This window comes from Magallana gigas, chromosome 2, assembly GCF_963853765.1.
Source record: "Magallana gigas chromosome 2, xbMagGiga1.1, whole genome shotgun sequence".
NCBI classification, from domain to species: Eukaryota; Metazoa; Mollusca; class Bivalvia; order Ostreida; family Ostreidae; genus Magallana; species Magallana gigas.
In genome coordinates this window covers 9,798,591-9,815,455 of record NC_088854.1, presented here as the reverse complement: position 1 = coordinate 9,815,455, position 16,865 = coordinate 9,798,591, and the positions used below count along the sequence as shown (strand labels likewise).

At 34.0% G+C, this 16,865-nt stretch overlaps 1 protein-coding gene across 3 annotated transcripts; it reads right to left on the bottom strand.

Annotated features, from left to right (window-relative positions):
- Positions 1-299: 299 nt before the first annotated feature.
- Positions 300-14,980, bottom strand: LOC105338909 (golgin subfamily A member 2). 3 transcript variants are annotated; one of them, XM_011444217.4, is made up of 26 exons: positions 14,822-14,980; positions 14,357-14,500; positions 14,194-14,246; positions 13,728-13,791; positions 13,504-13,551; positions 13,306-13,386; positions 12,442-12,543; positions 12,027-12,047; positions 11,415-11,508; positions 11,197-11,303; positions 10,930-10,988; positions 9,767-9,827; positions 8,418-8,591; positions 7,795-7,902; positions 7,140-7,227; positions 6,755-6,896; positions 6,399-6,591; positions 6,042-6,155; positions 5,776-5,919; positions 4,963-5,085; positions 4,338-4,497; positions 3,786-3,844; positions 3,521-3,623; positions 2,608-2,714; positions 2,191-2,362; positions 300-1,880 (listed from the first exon to the last, which is right to left on the bottom strand). In XM_011444217.4, exons 1-26 carry the CDS (start codon positions 14,867-14,869, stop codon positions 1,540-1,542), a joined length of 2,910 nt encoding a protein of 969 aa, XP_011442519.3. In that variant the 5' UTR covers positions 14,870-14,980; the 3' UTR covers positions 300-1,539. The 3 variants fall into 3 exon arrangements, with proteins under 3 accessions (XP_011442519.3, XP_011442520.3, XP_011442522.3); XM_011444218.4 differs by having other exon boundaries at positions 301-1,880; positions 4,353-4,497; XM_011444220.4 differs by lacking the exon at positions 12,027-12,047 and having other exon boundaries at positions 301-1,880.
- Between the last annotated feature and the right edge of the window lie 1,885 nt (positions 14,981-16,865).

The window sequence follows — 16,865 nt, the reverse complement described above, 5'->3', positions numbered from 1 at the left end:
TTGATCTGCTCATCCCTACACACCCCCTATATAAGCCGAGAGCACTAAACATGCTTCACCACATTCAGGTATTTCATACACCCTAACACATTATATACATATACCTTGGACGAAAAGATATCTTAATCCTAGTGTTTATTTTATGAAAGAATGGAGTTAACCTTTTCTGAAGTATTACTGATATTTTACAGAATACAGACACAACTACAAAATACATGTAGCTGTCTGTATGTCTTGCAAGTGAAAATAAAACAAACATCAGTTTTTCATAGTTTTTTATGTAGTCATTATTGGTTGATAAACATAATTATCATCCACTATAAATACATTCCATTTACAATGAATGAAGTGAGTCAATTTTAACCTTGTTTTATGATTTGTATTAGATAAATAAATAGGGATATAACAAAGATTAAAGCATACACTTTAAATAAGATATTAATGTTATAACAATGAAATAATAACAAAAACATGTATTACGAATCCTTGTATGGTCACAATACTGTCTAATATCCCAATGCTCATTCAGTGGCAGAATATTGAATATTCTGGCCAGAACTTCAATGAAGAAGCTCAGCATGAGTTCCCTGGTATTGAACAGATTTCCTTAAACAGATCTTTTTTTTTCTTTCGATACAAAAAAAAAGTTTACAGAAAGAAAAAATCACAACTCAAAATCTCAACACAGCTTTCTGAATACTTTAACGAAACAGAAATGTCTCGAGTTAAATGAGAAAAAGTGCATGACTTATACGCCGGTAGGAATGTTTACTTCACTTAGCTACCACTATTAGACTTTTACATAACTTATTAAATAGTTGGTAAAAAGAAAACATTTTTCCACAAAAATTGTACATCATAGTACCTATATATTGAAAATATAAAAAATATGCTATTTAATGTTAAAGACATTGTCTTTAAATTACTCTGTACTTGACAAAAATATAATGAAGGATAGAGAAAACAATTTTAAGAATGTAGCATTGCTTTTTATGTCAGAATGAAAACTGACAGAGTTTTAAGTTTTTATCTGTAAGACAGAACCTGTCAAGTGACCTCCCTATATATGATCCGGTTTCTTTCAAGGCAGAGTAAAGATGATGAGATGTGCTCCTTCACCAAAACTATATTGAACAGTCATTGAAAATTATAAATTTTAAAAAAAACATGATTTTAATATAGCCCCCTCTTATACGACATCAACAAGCTACAATGTACTTAAGATAAAAATCCTGAGTTTTGCTAGACCAATCATTACAGTACATTACAGTGGCCATGGATGTCCTGAATGACACCTACACAGATGTCTATTCCACATGCGTTTCTCTTGTTTCCTTGGTTACAGGTTGCACATATTAATAGAAATACTGACTTTTTGGAAAATATGTGCTCTGTATCACAATCATAAGGTACAGTGTCAAGTTCCGTATCAGGACACTAGAAACCTGTACATCAATGAAAGACCTTATTGCACATGGTTGATGGTGCATAATAAAAAAAGTTTATAAGTCCATGCTATCAGAAAACTTGCAGCCTCTCTCACACTATATGGACCTGGCCTTTGCAGTATTTACAGGGTAAGAAATTGTGGTCTATACAATCATCCATGTTATGGTCAATGAGATTGGAATGTCCGATTTCTGACAGAAGATGGAGGATTTTGTTGGCCGTGTGATTGTCCTTGGCTGGTTGTTCCTCTGAGTGGGGCTGATGGGAGTGATGGTGGTGATGTGGGTGGTGGTGATGCTTCTCCGACTCTGGAATGCCCGGATGAAGTCTGGATTCGGCCGCAGATTCGTTGCGATCAGAATGGACAGGGCCCACTACCGCCTCCACCTCACTTTCTGCCTCGGACTCGGAACTTGTGTAATCTGGCCAGTCTATGGCAATACCAAATCAACAATACAATTATGAATTGAATATAAAACAACAAAAAATTTGTTTTGAGATAAGCAAATCAATTTTAAAAATTCATATCAAATGTTGTAACACACCGTGATGTAATACCGGTATTAAATGAGTTTTGACATTCAAATGATAAATATCACAGTTTTAATATGTAAACAAAACAATGAAAAAAAATTATTTTAAAGTTGAATCTGGTACATCAACTAAAAAAGCCATAACATTCAAAGAAAGATAACTGACTCAGTATAACACATCTGTATCGAGTAAAGAACTATAACTGACCTGCATTCCCATTGGTGATGCCTGGATGATGGCCGTTAGTGGGATACTGCTGGAACTGTTGCTCCTCTAGCTGACGAAGGCTTCCTGTCAGAGATTGTTCGTGGTAGTGATCCAACATGTTCTTTTCTCCCAGGAGCTGCATCACTAGCAGCTGAAGCTCACTGAGCTTACCCTGTAATGCACAATGTCAGGGCTACTTAACAGTATTGGTCTCATAAATACAATGGGGATTAAGACTGACAGCAGAGCGTAAAGTTATTGCAGTCCTCATGTTAAATGATTGATAGCAAGAATAAAACTATTGCAGAGTGGTTACAGAATTTTGTGTTCAGTCAAGCTGCAATCTAATTTTCTTCATTTACAATGTTTTAATTCCTCATCACTACAGGTTTGCAGTCAATATAAACTCTGACTCACCTGTATTTCTTCCCTATCTCTGGCCAGGTGAGATATGTAGTCATTTTTCTGAGCCTCTCTCTGCTGAAGTAAAGCTCTCTGGTGATGATACAAGGAAATGTACTCTCCTGTGACAAAAACAACCAAATTTTGTTTTTGTCATTACTGTGCAAGAACATGTTCTAATACCTAGCGTATCATAACTCAATTACAATATATTATTTGAAATTCAGTCCTTAATTCTGTCGCCCCCTTTAATTTTTACATCTACTTGTCTCACTCTCTCCTATAACTAACATACGTTTCCCCTGTACAGTAAAACTCTTTGTATGAACATGAACATACATGTAGCGAGTTCTTAGATATAGTAAAGTTTTGTGGAGCCACCAGCAAAATCTTTAAGGAAAGCTTGCATAATTTTACGGTTATAACAAATTTACAGATAATGCAAATTGATTTTGAACTCACTAGAGTTGAAAAATATTAAAGTTTCAAAATGTTTTTAACGAATTTCTTTAAATCTTAAAAAAGTACAATATCAATTGAGATAAAAACTTGAATGAATATACATGTATTTCAAAATAAACCCTTTAATTTACAATCTGATTAATTATGGCATTGAAATAATGTATTTTTATTATATGCCCAATCATCATAAATGGTAGTTTTGTACAAGAAACCATGTATATAGGGAATTTGCTTAACTTATAATAACAAATTCGTTAAACATATAGAATAATTTAGATATGGCAAAGAATATCCATCAGTCCCTATACTTCGTTATAACCAAGTTTTACTGTAATACACCACAGTTATTACTACCCTTTATAAAAACCAATTCATAGTTACCTATTGTATCTGATATGCCTTGCAGTTGTAACACAATGTGCACCAGTTAATTATCCCCCCTTTATATACAACACTACATAGTTACCTATTGTATCTGATTCGCCCTGCAGCTGTAACACAATGTGCTCCAGTTCATCATTTCTGTCACACAGGTCGGCCTTGTCTCTCATCACCTTGGTATATTTCTCCTAGGATTCAGATACATGTACATCACATCAGTCTGTTGTATATCTAACATGTTGTATAGAAGCAATGTAAAATACTAATCACTATCTTTTGTCATGTAAACCTTTAGCTTTGCCACAGATTTACTGTTTCATTTCGTCAGTACGAGCTTTGACTATCTTTACCTCGATCATTTCCAGGGCATTTTCCAGTTTGGTGTATTCCAGTGAACTAACTGCAGTTCCTAAAATAATATGCAAAACACAATTAAAATCTTATCTCAATCAAGTAAATGGAATATTCAGTGAAAGAATGGACAACCATAGAACAATAATTTAGTTTTTCTGTCATTATATCTGATTAGTGGTTATGTCTTAGAAAACTAAACAGTCCAACTACAGTCATATCAACCTTTCCATCACCATACCATCTGTGCACATTTAAATTAATATTCAAAACCACAAACAAGATCATGCTTCATTTCAAAATTTCACTTAACATTTAAATTAATATTCAAAACCACCAACAAGATCATGCTTCATTTCAAAATTTTACTTAATTTTGTACTTTAAACAGACAAGTACAGTGCTACAAGTATAACAAATTTAGTATGTGAAGTCACCTGTGCCCCTGGGAAACCAGATTATTTGACGGAGTTGTGATTAGGTCTGCATCTTAAGGACGTACTTGTACTGTACAAGTACCACATGCTTAGAAGAGAGAGATGGGGGTCTTACTTTTGGGAGGTTTACCATTAGATTGTTTAATGATCTCCTCCTGCATGTCCGCTAGGTTCACGCTCAGTTTGTCAGACAGTTCCCGCTGGTCCTTCAGGTTCTGGTTCAACTGCTCGCGCTCCACCTCCAAATGACGCACCGTCTTCTGTAGGGATGCAATCTGTGGGGGCATAAGGCACTCAATCAAAAACTCAAAACACTTAAAGATGATGACATATCACTAAAGTTGAACATTTTTTAAAAAACTAATTAATAGATTTCTTTGATTCAATAAGACTCAAATGTACTCTGTAGGTATACATTTAGTGGTATACTGTAAATATATTACATTTGGCTGTGTATTTTGATTAGCATTTTTAGCAGATTGTGGCTTCTGCTAAATCAAGTACAAATGTCATGCATATATGTATAAGAATAGTCACATTCAGGAATACACTAATTCAAATCCATGCCAACTTGTTCAAAAACTATTTTCCACCAAATATCGTTCACGCCAAATATAATACTTTTACAGTATAATGTTTTGATTGACCTCAAAGTCTAATAAATGCACATGTTATTGTGTTGATGTACATGTTTACATAAAACTATTCACAACATGTGAGACTGATGAACAAAGAATTACCAATTCATCCCTCTCGCTGTCTACTTCCATGGGAGAGGACTCATTGTTTTCCGACTTTTCTGAGGACTTGATCAGCATGGTCCTCAATTCACTGTTCTGTGTTGTGAGGGCATCAATCATGTCCTATATTAAGCATATATTATACTGTATATCAAGCAATTATCATCATCAATCAAGTCTTATACTTAACATATAAATTACATCAAATACATTATACTGTATATCACACTATTATTATCATCGATCAAGTATTATGATAAAAGACATAATGATTCTCGAAACTTTTTCTATCATATTACTTCAAAATCAACCTCACTTCAAAAGTTTGATTAGTGGAGAAAAACTGGTTTGAAAACATTGACATCAAGCAAAAAGCACAGATAATAGGTGACTTGAAAAATACACCCTGACAACTAATTTTGTTACCGGTAATTCATATTGGTAAGATAATGAATAAATAAACTATATTGGATGCAACTCCCAATCATTTCTTTGCTAATCTTTAAATTCAGAAGGAGATTAAACTGCCATACATGTATATCAAATTGAAAGAACTCTTAAATAAATTCTAGTCCAAAATGTCCCACCTAAATTGTAATTAGAAGTGACATTACAGAGCATAGCCCCCTGAGTTTCACTGGTTCTTGCCAAATACCTGTGAGTTATGGAGCTCCCTCTGTAGAGTCTCCACAATTTGAGCCCTTCCCTGAGTTTCACTGGGTCTAGTTCATTACCTGTGAGTTATGGAGCTCCCTCTGTAGAGTCTCCACAATTTGAGCCCTTCCCTGAGTTTCACTGGGTCTAGTTCATTACCTGTGAGTTATGGAGCTCCCTCTGTAGAGTCTCCACAATTTGAGCCTGAGCCTCATAATGCCTCAGTCGGTCCTGAAGATGGTCATCCTTGTATGTGCTCTCTGAGCTCTGAGTCTCCATTACCGAGTTTTCTCTGTTAGATATCTGCAGAGGGTAAATTGATTTTCAACAACAAAGGATCAACAAGGGCACAAGGTAGTTGTTAGGTCATTCAGCCTTTTCCCTCAAACCAATATAAAACAGTCATACAGTTGCAGTAGCCTCACCATTTCTTTGAGTTGCTTGATTTCCTCGTCCTGCTGACTCAATCGACACAGGAGCTCCCTGGAGCTGTGCTGCTCGGACTGGACCTTAGTCATGAGTTCCATGTTGTCATTACTCTGAATGAAATAAAGAGCACCCATTTAATTTTTAATTCATTATTAAAATATTTCTCTATACTATCTAATATGCATCTCTCTCTCTTTCTTTTTCTCTCTCTCACATACTTGCTTAACACTGTCCGGAAATAATCAAAGTAGAGCAAAATAAATAGTCAGTACTATTAAAGTCAATGTTTAATATCGCACAGCATAAACATGAGTAGTTATATTATGGCTGCTGTATGAGATAAGCCAACTGACCATTTTGACAAAACCATTCTGTAGCTCCACCAGCTGTTGTTTAAGGTCACGATTCTGAGTGAGGGCACGGCTGAGGGCAGTCTTGTCGTTCTGTACACCTTCCAACAGCTGACTTGCGTCCGCTGCCTCCCTCCTCAGCTGGGACAGACTCCCCTCAAGATCTGAGATCCTTTCCTCCTTTTCCTCCATCAGTCTGAAACCAAAGATCCACATTTACAATGTACTACACAAACTGTGAAGGCAATGTGATACACTGCACATATGTCATACATGTACATCTGATATTGTATATGCAAAATCAAACAGACAATCAGACAGATGAAGGAAAAGACAGACTGACAGACAGATGGACAGACCTGCTAAGGTTGGCATTGTCTCGGACCTGGGCCTCAAGCTGCTGTTTAAGGTCGGTCTGTTCAGACGACAGCTGACTGATCCTCTCCTCACTCTGGCGGGCACTGTCATTCATCTGACTGGTCTGTTCACTGTCAATATTCTCTGCACCCACCAAGAAAAAACAAAACACAAATCAATACACAATAAGGATGCCTTTCCTCATTATTGCTATTCCATATAGAAATAAGTGTCTATTGGTCTGCATCCATCTCTGCCATGCTTATTTTACATGTAAGATTCACAGTTGATTCTTTAGTAAAGGACTATAAATTTGATATGATGACATTTCTGAACAGAACTCAGAAGAGAGATTTTCACGGAGAGATACTGATAGGTTGAACTTACGTAGTTTTTCTTGTAATTCTAGAACTGCCACTTCCAAGTCATGTTCCCTTGTGACAAGTTTTTCCCTTTCCTCTGTTAATGATGTGATCTACAACAACAATGAAATAACATGGATTACAAAAATAACCATAGTTCATAATCCAATGGTACTAGGGAAGAATTAGCTACTTATTACCAGCCTACTCTGTTTTAACTAGTACTGGTAATTGCTTCACTGCTAATCCTTTTTATCTGATTTGTAAGTTGTGGCTTGAAATACTCTGGCTAGCAATAAGGAACCTTATTGGCAGACATAATATCCTGGTTGAGTTAACAAGAAAGTTGTGTCTTGGAATAATTAGTAAACATGTAATTACCTGACTGGTAAGCTGAGACCTGTAATTACCTGACTGGTAAGTAGACTTGAAATTACCTGACTAGTAAATAGACCAGTAATTACTTGACTAGTAAGCTTATACCTGTAATTATCTGACTAGTAAGCTGAGACCTATAATTACCTGACTAGTAAGTAGACCTGTAATTACCTGACTAGTAAGTAGACCTGTAATTACCTGACTAGTAAGTAGACCAGTAATTACCTGACTAGTAGACTTGTAGTTACCTGACTAGTAAGTAGACATGTAATCACCTGACTAGTAAGTAGTCCTGTTATTACCTGACTAGTTAGCTGAGAGTTGTGGTGCTGTAACTGATCTATAATTGACTGATAATGCCTGTTGCTCTCCTCTTTCTCCGAAAGTAATCTGTTACATGCCTCCTGAACCTACAAAGAAAAATAATTCATTGATTGAATCAAATCAACAACATTCTTATTAAAACTAAAACTTTGTTTACTAATTGCAAACCATACATTACAGTTCTGCCGTTGTATTGGTGTAAGTTTCAATCAAATGTATGCTTCTTTTGTTGATAATAGTATTTATGAAGATATTGAATTAGTTTAAATTGTTTTTTGCATGTCATTTTGTCTTAGAGATGGTAATTCTCTACCTTACATTTTTTGTAAATAACTATAAGACTTGAGCTTTGTTTACATAACAACCAATTCTTACCTCTGTATCTCGCTTGTAACTTGACTTTAACATTCAATATTTTGGTCAATCACTTAAAATGCACCAGTTAACCATTTTATACATAAAAATAAAAATGAAATTTTGGATCTGAAATCGTGTCCAAGTGCCTTTATGATCAATATACATCTAAAATAAACTGTGTACTTTTCTTCTTGTAATTTATTCTTTAGAATCAAATAAATAAACAATGAGGATGACTACAAACCTCGGCCAGTTCTGTCCTGAGAGCCTCGGTTTCACGCCGCTGAATGTCCATGGCCTGTAGCGTCTGCTCTTTGTTCTCTGTCTGACCAGATGACTGCTGAACGTACAACTCCGCCATCTCCGCCTTTGACCTGTAGTCTTGAACACTTTCTTCAAGCTGACTACACTCAAATTTCTAAATCAAAAAGGAAAAAAAAATAGATAAAAGAAAACCAATCAATACTAACCCTTTTGACTGTGAGATGTAAACAATTTTGTTCCTTTTAATGCAGTCTATCTAAACTTTGTCATTTCAAATACTGAATTTTTTATATACGTCACAAATCATTTCAATTGATTTATTAAAATGAATGCTTTCTCCTTAAAGGGGAAGGAAAGTCAAAAACATAATTTATTTATTTTAATAAAGTGGTGTAAATTATCACATGTGGTCATGCTGTTTTGAAAATAAAATACATAATTAAGCTTTAATGAACGTTTGAAGTTGGAGAAATCGTATTTACTGGAGGCTGACATGATGCAGAACTCTTTTGTATTAAAAACTTAAAAAAATAATTATTTTGACTTCACACCATCTATTCCGGTTTGGTTTACATATACAAATGAATGTACACAGTGCTCTGAATAAAATTAACGCTGGTTTATACCTTTCTGTTACTCAAATAATCAACTAAACAAAATTGATAATGTTTGAGTTCACACGTCAATCTAAAGAATAAATACATGTATCATTGTATGCATAAATATATGCATTTTTATAAGTAAATGACAGCTGTTAATCTGCTATCATTCAAAGTTGAAAATGACCTCAATTAAATTTTTTTATTTCAAGTCAAGTTCTTCACTAACTGAATAAATGTTATAATTGTAATCGGGATGTTTAAAATTCATTCTTTAAAGTCAGAATTACCATGTCGAAATAACGACAGCAGACATTTTCTATGATACTTGGCATCTGTTGACAATTTCCACATTTATGCGGAGATTTCTCCGACACTAACCTACACTTTTAGATTTCAACGAACATGCTCCATTTGACGTTAGTTTGTAGTTTGCAAAGGTAAAAGAACGGTCTCAAATCAATATTGTTTCAAATTTTCCACAACTTGTCATTTAGAGCGAATATCATGATGTTATGTTGATAAGACAAACCGGAATAGATGGTGTGACATCATAGATTAAAGTTCAATGGCAGCCCCCATGGCGGCGGGATCGATTTTCTTGATTTATTCATTGTTCCGGGGTTTTTAATAAAAATAAATACGATTTACAATTATAGTAGATGATAATTAATTGATTTATCGTACAACATATTTTTAGTTTCCTTCCCCTTTAATGAGCTACACTCACCTTGCTTTGTAGCTCCCCCACTAGCTCCTCCACCTGCTGTTGTAAGTCTTCGGCAGATTTACTGTAAACACAGAAGTGGAAAATGTTGATTGATTCTTCAATGATTGTTGGATTCAATAAGATGGAACATCCTGATGAAATCAAAGTACTGAAGAACTGATGGGAGTTAATTTTGTCGATGTTTATTTACTTTAAAATCAATGATATGTTATTTTGCATGACAAGTACATGTAGTTTCTAATTTGAATTACACACATTTTTATAAATGAATTTTTGTACTTTTTCGACAAGAATGTCGAGAAACCCCCATATGAATCATGTTAAATAATATTTAAAGATAAAATTAATTCAATCAAACTATGTATCAGTAATAGAAATATTTCTCGAAAATTGCATGGATCCAAGCAATATTGAACTCTAGTCTCGTTCAACCAAACGCTCGGCTGACACCGTAAATCTCCGACAAGGATTTACGCAAATGCAACTTCTCGGGCCTATGTATTACCTAGGCCTCCATGACAACCCCCCTTTTCATAAATCTTAGTATAAATACAACTTATTTTATGATCTGTTGAGATGTGAGCTATACTCAATTAAAGTCAATGATATACCATAAAATATAACACAGAAGCGACATACCGGTACAAGGCTGTGTAGCCGATACTTATTTTAATGGGAAGTGACTCCATTTGTATAAAATTCTAACATCCGGTGAAGTTAATACATTTGAGGTGATTTTATGAGCCTGCCGGTGAGGCCCGAGAAGTTGCGAGCGGGATTTACTGAGACAGCCAAGCGTCAGTTGAACGAGACTATATTGAACTCTGGCGTAGGAATACATACGACTACAAAAAATATTTAAATTGTTCATAAAATTTAAAATCTGACTATTTTCAAGGTATTTATAAATAAGTTTCCTTGAAAAACAATACTTTAGTATACATTACATCGAATTTATCAATTATTTTCAAGAACTAAGTCTTGTCAGCAGCAATGATTTGTGCTGAGGTCCAAACATTGTTTCACTTTGGTTTGCCTGAGTAACTGCATAGGAGAGTTGATTAAAATCCACTCCCAAATTTTTTAGGTTAGAGCCGAGTCAAAAAGCTTCTAAAGCTAATGCTCCATGATGTTCATTTAGTCAGTCATTCTGAGAGTCATACCTTGACTTGTGGAGATCCATTTTCAGTCTGTCAACCTCCCTTGCAAACTCTTTACTACTCTAAATCGTTAAAAAATCATATATTCAGAAGGATATCAAAACACGTATTCATTGTCAAACCTGAACATTTTGATAGAAATTAATAGTGTACATATACATGCAATCATAAAATGCTGTTAAGAACACTTAAATTCTTACAAAAAATCTCATTTGAGACAACCATTAATATTAGGAACAAACCACAATAAAAACAAAACAAAATTCTCACCTTTTCAAACTGCTGAGCAGAGTTATTGGCTGTGGCAAGGCTTCGTTCTAGGTCACCCACTCTCTGTCGGGATGTCTTTAATCGAGAACTTATATCCTCAATCTCAGCTGATCATAAGAAAAGAGTTTCATAATATTTCAGTCTTAATACTCATTTCATCTTCTCTTCTCTCTCCCACTAACTTGAATTTGAGCTTATCTTTTTCAATATATACTTACAAAGCCTCTGAGAAGCTATTTTCTGTGATTGGCTTAGTTGAGATTGTAATTCTGTCTTCTCAGCTACCAAAATCCCAATCGTCTGTATGTGAACCTGAAACAAGAATTCAAAGCTCTTTTATGTGAAATAAAAGAAAACAGATTTTTAGTACAAGAAATCATTAATTACACAATATTTTTATGCTAAAACATATTAGTGTAATACTATTATTTGACGATATTCATATGGATTTTTCTTCTTAAAAGGTTCTGACTTATCTAATATGCTAAAGAAAATGGCTGTTAAGTCCTTAAACTTCAATAACAACATTTCTTTATTCGAGAGATATTTGTAAGAAATATGAAACAAAATTGACCCAAAATCCTAATTATAAAGGCCAACTCCAAGGAAGCTTTAACATGCAACAATCTATGACCCCAAGCCTAGCTTTTACTACCTAATTATCTGCAAAGTCAGATGACAATGACTTTTATAATGCCCCTCCCTTCCCATCAAAATCATAAAATATGAGATGGATACGAATGGAAACATTCAAGGAAATTGTTTTTGGAAATGGGTGCAGTGTGCAGTAGGTGGGACATGATAGGAATGAAGAGTTACATGTACACTACCTGGACATCAGATTGAATGGCCTGATAAAAACAAACGGGTAATAGACTTTAGGAGCAATGTAACATATTAATGTGAAAATGAGAGCAATTTAATTTCATGCCATGAATCAGAGAAAATCATGCTGCCTACTGGTATAACATTTTACTTAGAGTGCAAGTATTTAACAACAAGAGGTAAGCCATTCAGTAGGAATTGTTTTTCAAAACATTTTACTTATGGTCCGTTTATGTATGCAATGGCATCATGTTTATGTACTTGTATATATATATATATATATATATGTGTGTTATACACTCTGCATGCTTTGTAATTTGTAAGTCTACGGTTCATGCATGCTCTCTACGTGTAGTCGTATGTATCTGTGTTGATCCGTGTCCTGACAGTAGCAGTGTGACCCCGAGTTTGACCCTGTACCTGTAGCTGTTCTCGGAGGGGCCCCACCTCCTTTCTCTGTTTCTCTGTAGAGGTCTCCATCTCCTGGTCTAGCTGAGATTGCAGACTCTGGGCATGCTCTCTCTGAAAGGAATGGTAAGTCATATGAAATGTTTGTAACCAAAGCAAAAAGGTAAGTCAGCCAGTTTTTTCTCACACCGAGTATCATATTAAATTGACTTAAGGAATTCTAATACCAGTACTTCAGATGTTTTACCCTCTCCTTCAATTGCCCTAATCCAAAACTTAGATGAAGTTCATTTGGCAAAACAAAATTCCAAGCAACAAGCATTCTGAGAGTATTGCATAAGCAATACACGTCCCCTACCGGTTTGTGGAAATTGTGAAACAATGCACTGTTATGCAGAATATCGAACCCGAACATTAAAAAATTGGAATATAAAACATTAATTTTCTAAAAAATATGTCAACCAGATGCAACAAAAGTGTAAACTTGATCTGTAGTTTGACATTTTGAAGCTGTTCAGCAATTTTCATATTATTCCTCAAACGCATAAAGAAAAAAGGGGTGGAAAACTGAAGTGGGACAGACAGACGGACAGACGGACAGACAGACGGACGGACAGATGGACAGACAGACGCAGAGGAAAGCTATAGTCCCCTCCGGTGAAAACCGGTAGGGGACTAATAAGAGTTTAGATCCATAGCTTTATAAAAAATTCCTGAACTACAAAATAAGAGATACCGGTAATAAATAGATAAAAACAGACCCAACCAAGTTTGAAGTCATCCCCTCCCTCCCTAGTTGGCTGGGGTAGGGAAGAAAAGTTTAAGGGATAGGACAGTGTTGATGAATACAATAATAATGATTAAAGAGATACTGACTGCTTGTTGCACTTGTTTTTGTAATTTGTGGTTTTCCTCTTTCTGTTTTTGTAGCTGGCTTGCCAGTTCTTTGTTTCTAGTCTGTAAAAAGAAGTGAGATATCTAGCAAAATGTATTTAAGTACAGTATAGTCCAAAGGTGTGTCTTCTTTAAATCAAAATTTTGCATTAGTTAATCACTGTCTGGATTAACATCTACCTCAATATAGCTAGAATTTGAGTCATCCTCCTCTTCCATAGACTGTGGCTGAAAATGTCAAATGAAAAATGCAATGTAATAATGAAAAATAATGAAGTGCTCTTGTTTATATACACAGAATACTGCTGTTTCATGCCAATAAGCTCAATACAATCTGTGGCAGACCATAAGAATACTCAATTTTTGATTTCATTGCATCTACATGTAACATTTTATAAACCTACTTCTGATATGAGGCCATTCAGCTGTCTAGATAATTGATGAAGGCTTTCAGTAGACCCAGTGGTTCTGTAATAAAAACAGTTAAAAATTTTTCAATCCAATTCAACAGTTTGAGGCATATAATGACATATAATATAACCCTCGAAACATGTTATAACACTATCTAACCCAGAGCTCTGTACAATGTATTGCAATGATGGCTACATAATAAAATCAACTTATTCTAATTCAACTTACACATGGTAAGACACAGTTTGCTGTCAAGTTCATGCACTCCTTTACCTCTCTCACTGCCATTTAAATATTTGATTTAAATGTCTAGAATTGATTTTAAAATGATTTTAGAGTAAAGATCTTTCGAAAAACATCCTTGACTGTAACACTATGATAAAGCCTAAATAACCAGCATATCATATTCCTTCCAGTTATAGTTTTAAGAAATACGCTGTACATTGAATAATAACTTACTGCATTTGTGTTTCAGGTTGTGTTGGCATAGATTGGCTTTTCTCCTCTTTTGTCTACAAAAAAATAATGATCCAATGAACATTCAAATAATAAAGAAACAGAGTTTTCCTGAATAAAACCTTTAAAAACACTGATTGTGTTCAATGACTACACACTGCCTGACCTCATCTGTCTGGACGGGAACCTCTGGTGTAGAGTTTTCTGCTGTTTCAGAGACTTCAGGCATTTTTTGCTTTTTGGCATCCTTACTCTGTGATGCTGATGACTTTGTCGAGTTATTTCCAGAGGACTGTTTAAATTTCTTCAGCTTCAAAACAGAATTATCACAATATTTAAATTGTTGGATTGAATTAACGAGACTAAATCCCTAAATATAATCCATACAGCATAGAGACGATGTAGGTCTGTATTGTTTAATTCATACACTATACATACAATGTAGGTACGTTTGTTGATCTACCAGACACACAAGACTATCAACAATTAATATACAAACACGTCGGTGTCAACCCTAGTTTTTAGGTCTGACCCTACACAATTATTGTTGATTGCAATACACTAATCAAACAGTAGCAACATGTTATTTATTAAAAATTTACTACTGGGTGATTGAGAGCGATCATGGTACCTTTTTTCTAGCAGCAGCTATCTTTTCTTTTTTCGAGTTCCCGTCCATGTTGACGTCAAAAATGTCAGAATGTTGTTAAACCGTACCTAAACAAATTCGAATGGTTGGCATTTTATAGATAACCAGGTAATATATCTATAAAGTTACTACAATATATCTTTATATAAGCAGAAAACCAAAATTACTTATGATTTACATATAAAAATATATTTTTGTTAAAACATAATCGATTTGAATGGAACAAAAACTGTGCTCAAGTTAATGACACGTAGTTATTAAACTGGTTGTAATTAAGCCTGAGAACCAGTTCTTATGGAAGCCAGACTAAACTATAAAACGTTAATTCTTGCGATATATACACCCAGGTGCCAAAAGTATGTCATTTTGCACAGAAATAGTTTTTTTTTGTCATCTCAGTTGTAAAATTTGGTATTTCAAACACACCATTAAGATAAATTTAGGATTCTAGGCCTTACTTACATCTTTTGTAAAAGACAAGCCGAAAAATCTTACTTTGGAAATGGTAACATATATAAATTCTCAGGAACAGAAGGTTTAAAAATATTTCTATTTTACGTTAAAAAGCGTAAGAAATACTGAATCTATCCATCTAGATCTTTTCAAAATTCTTTGAAAAAATGTTGGTTTTCAATTAAGATGCATATATCGAAAAAAAAAACCCACACGTATATTTGGAAATATGACAGGCAACAGCGATGATAGCAGTCAAGGTGTTAAAATTCAATGTTTTAGGTAATCATTTAAATTTCATTTTAATTTTGGGACTTAAAATAAAAGAAATTTCTTGTTTTATTTTTCTTTTTTAAGAATTTTAAATATAGTGTAGACTTGTTGAAGAGTATTATTTAATTTTGTTGTTACTAACCCCGTTAGTAATAGAAAATCTTTTTTGCTTCTAGCAAGAAATTATAGTTTGCATTTATAAAATAAATTATAAAGAAAAAATAGTGGATATCAGAGTTAAACTAGTATGTTATCGAAAGCATTAATAGTAGCTGAAGTCTGAACTGCATGTTTAAAATTTAATTTTTTGCTTTGCAAAGAACAAAATTCGGGTAAGAAAATCATTCATCTGGAGTACAAAAAAGAAAACCTATGAATGTCCTGTCATTAGTTGCAAATCGAAGAAGCTAGGTTTACCAACATTTTTAGAAAAGGTCAACAATTTTTTTAGTTCCACTTAAATATGCGCTTAATTTGCCAACCTCGTAGAATTCAGATACAATTCTTACATGATCATCAGAGAAAATCAATTAATCAAAAATAACTTTAAGATTTCAGCTTAAAAAATGAATATTTTTAGTTACCCCAAACTAAAATTTAGATATTTTTTATTTTGAGAGCAAATTCATTAAAGATAACATGTTATATAAAAGTCATACAATTTTATACGTTATTTTCTGTTTAGTCTGAAATGGCAGTGTCATAAAATAGTTGTTAAGATAAGCAGATTGTCCATTGGATTGCCCTATAATTGTTATTATTTCTTTCTTAGCTCTAAAGTAGAAATAGTTTGATCACAGGAAACCTCACGGAAATACTGCAGCCTTTTGGCCTACGCTCTAAACATGTATGTGTGCAATTTGGATGGGAGATATTATTGAAAATATTATGTATTTAAAAGATATATATTAACATCTGATACTTATGAAGAAGATTTACGCTTAAAGAAAAATGAATGAGAAAGTTTTGCTTTACCAATCATGGATAAACTGGCCACCATTTGTTTTTTTCCGATTAGATATACCTTTTACTCAAATAAAACATGTGAAAGTCAAATTTGCAATAAAAATGGTCTTTTTCACTTTTCTATAACTGTGACAGAAATGATATTGAAGGGTATCAATGAGAATAATACATTCGTAGATGTCTGACCCTTTTTCCATTACTATACAAAGCGATGCTTCGAGCATGATGCATTAAGATGTCCCTCTTGCTACTCATATTTCAGGTTTGCTTATTGTGCTGTCAGAGAATTAAGTTTTTGTGGGGAATGTATTATTGTATTTATATAAAAATATTC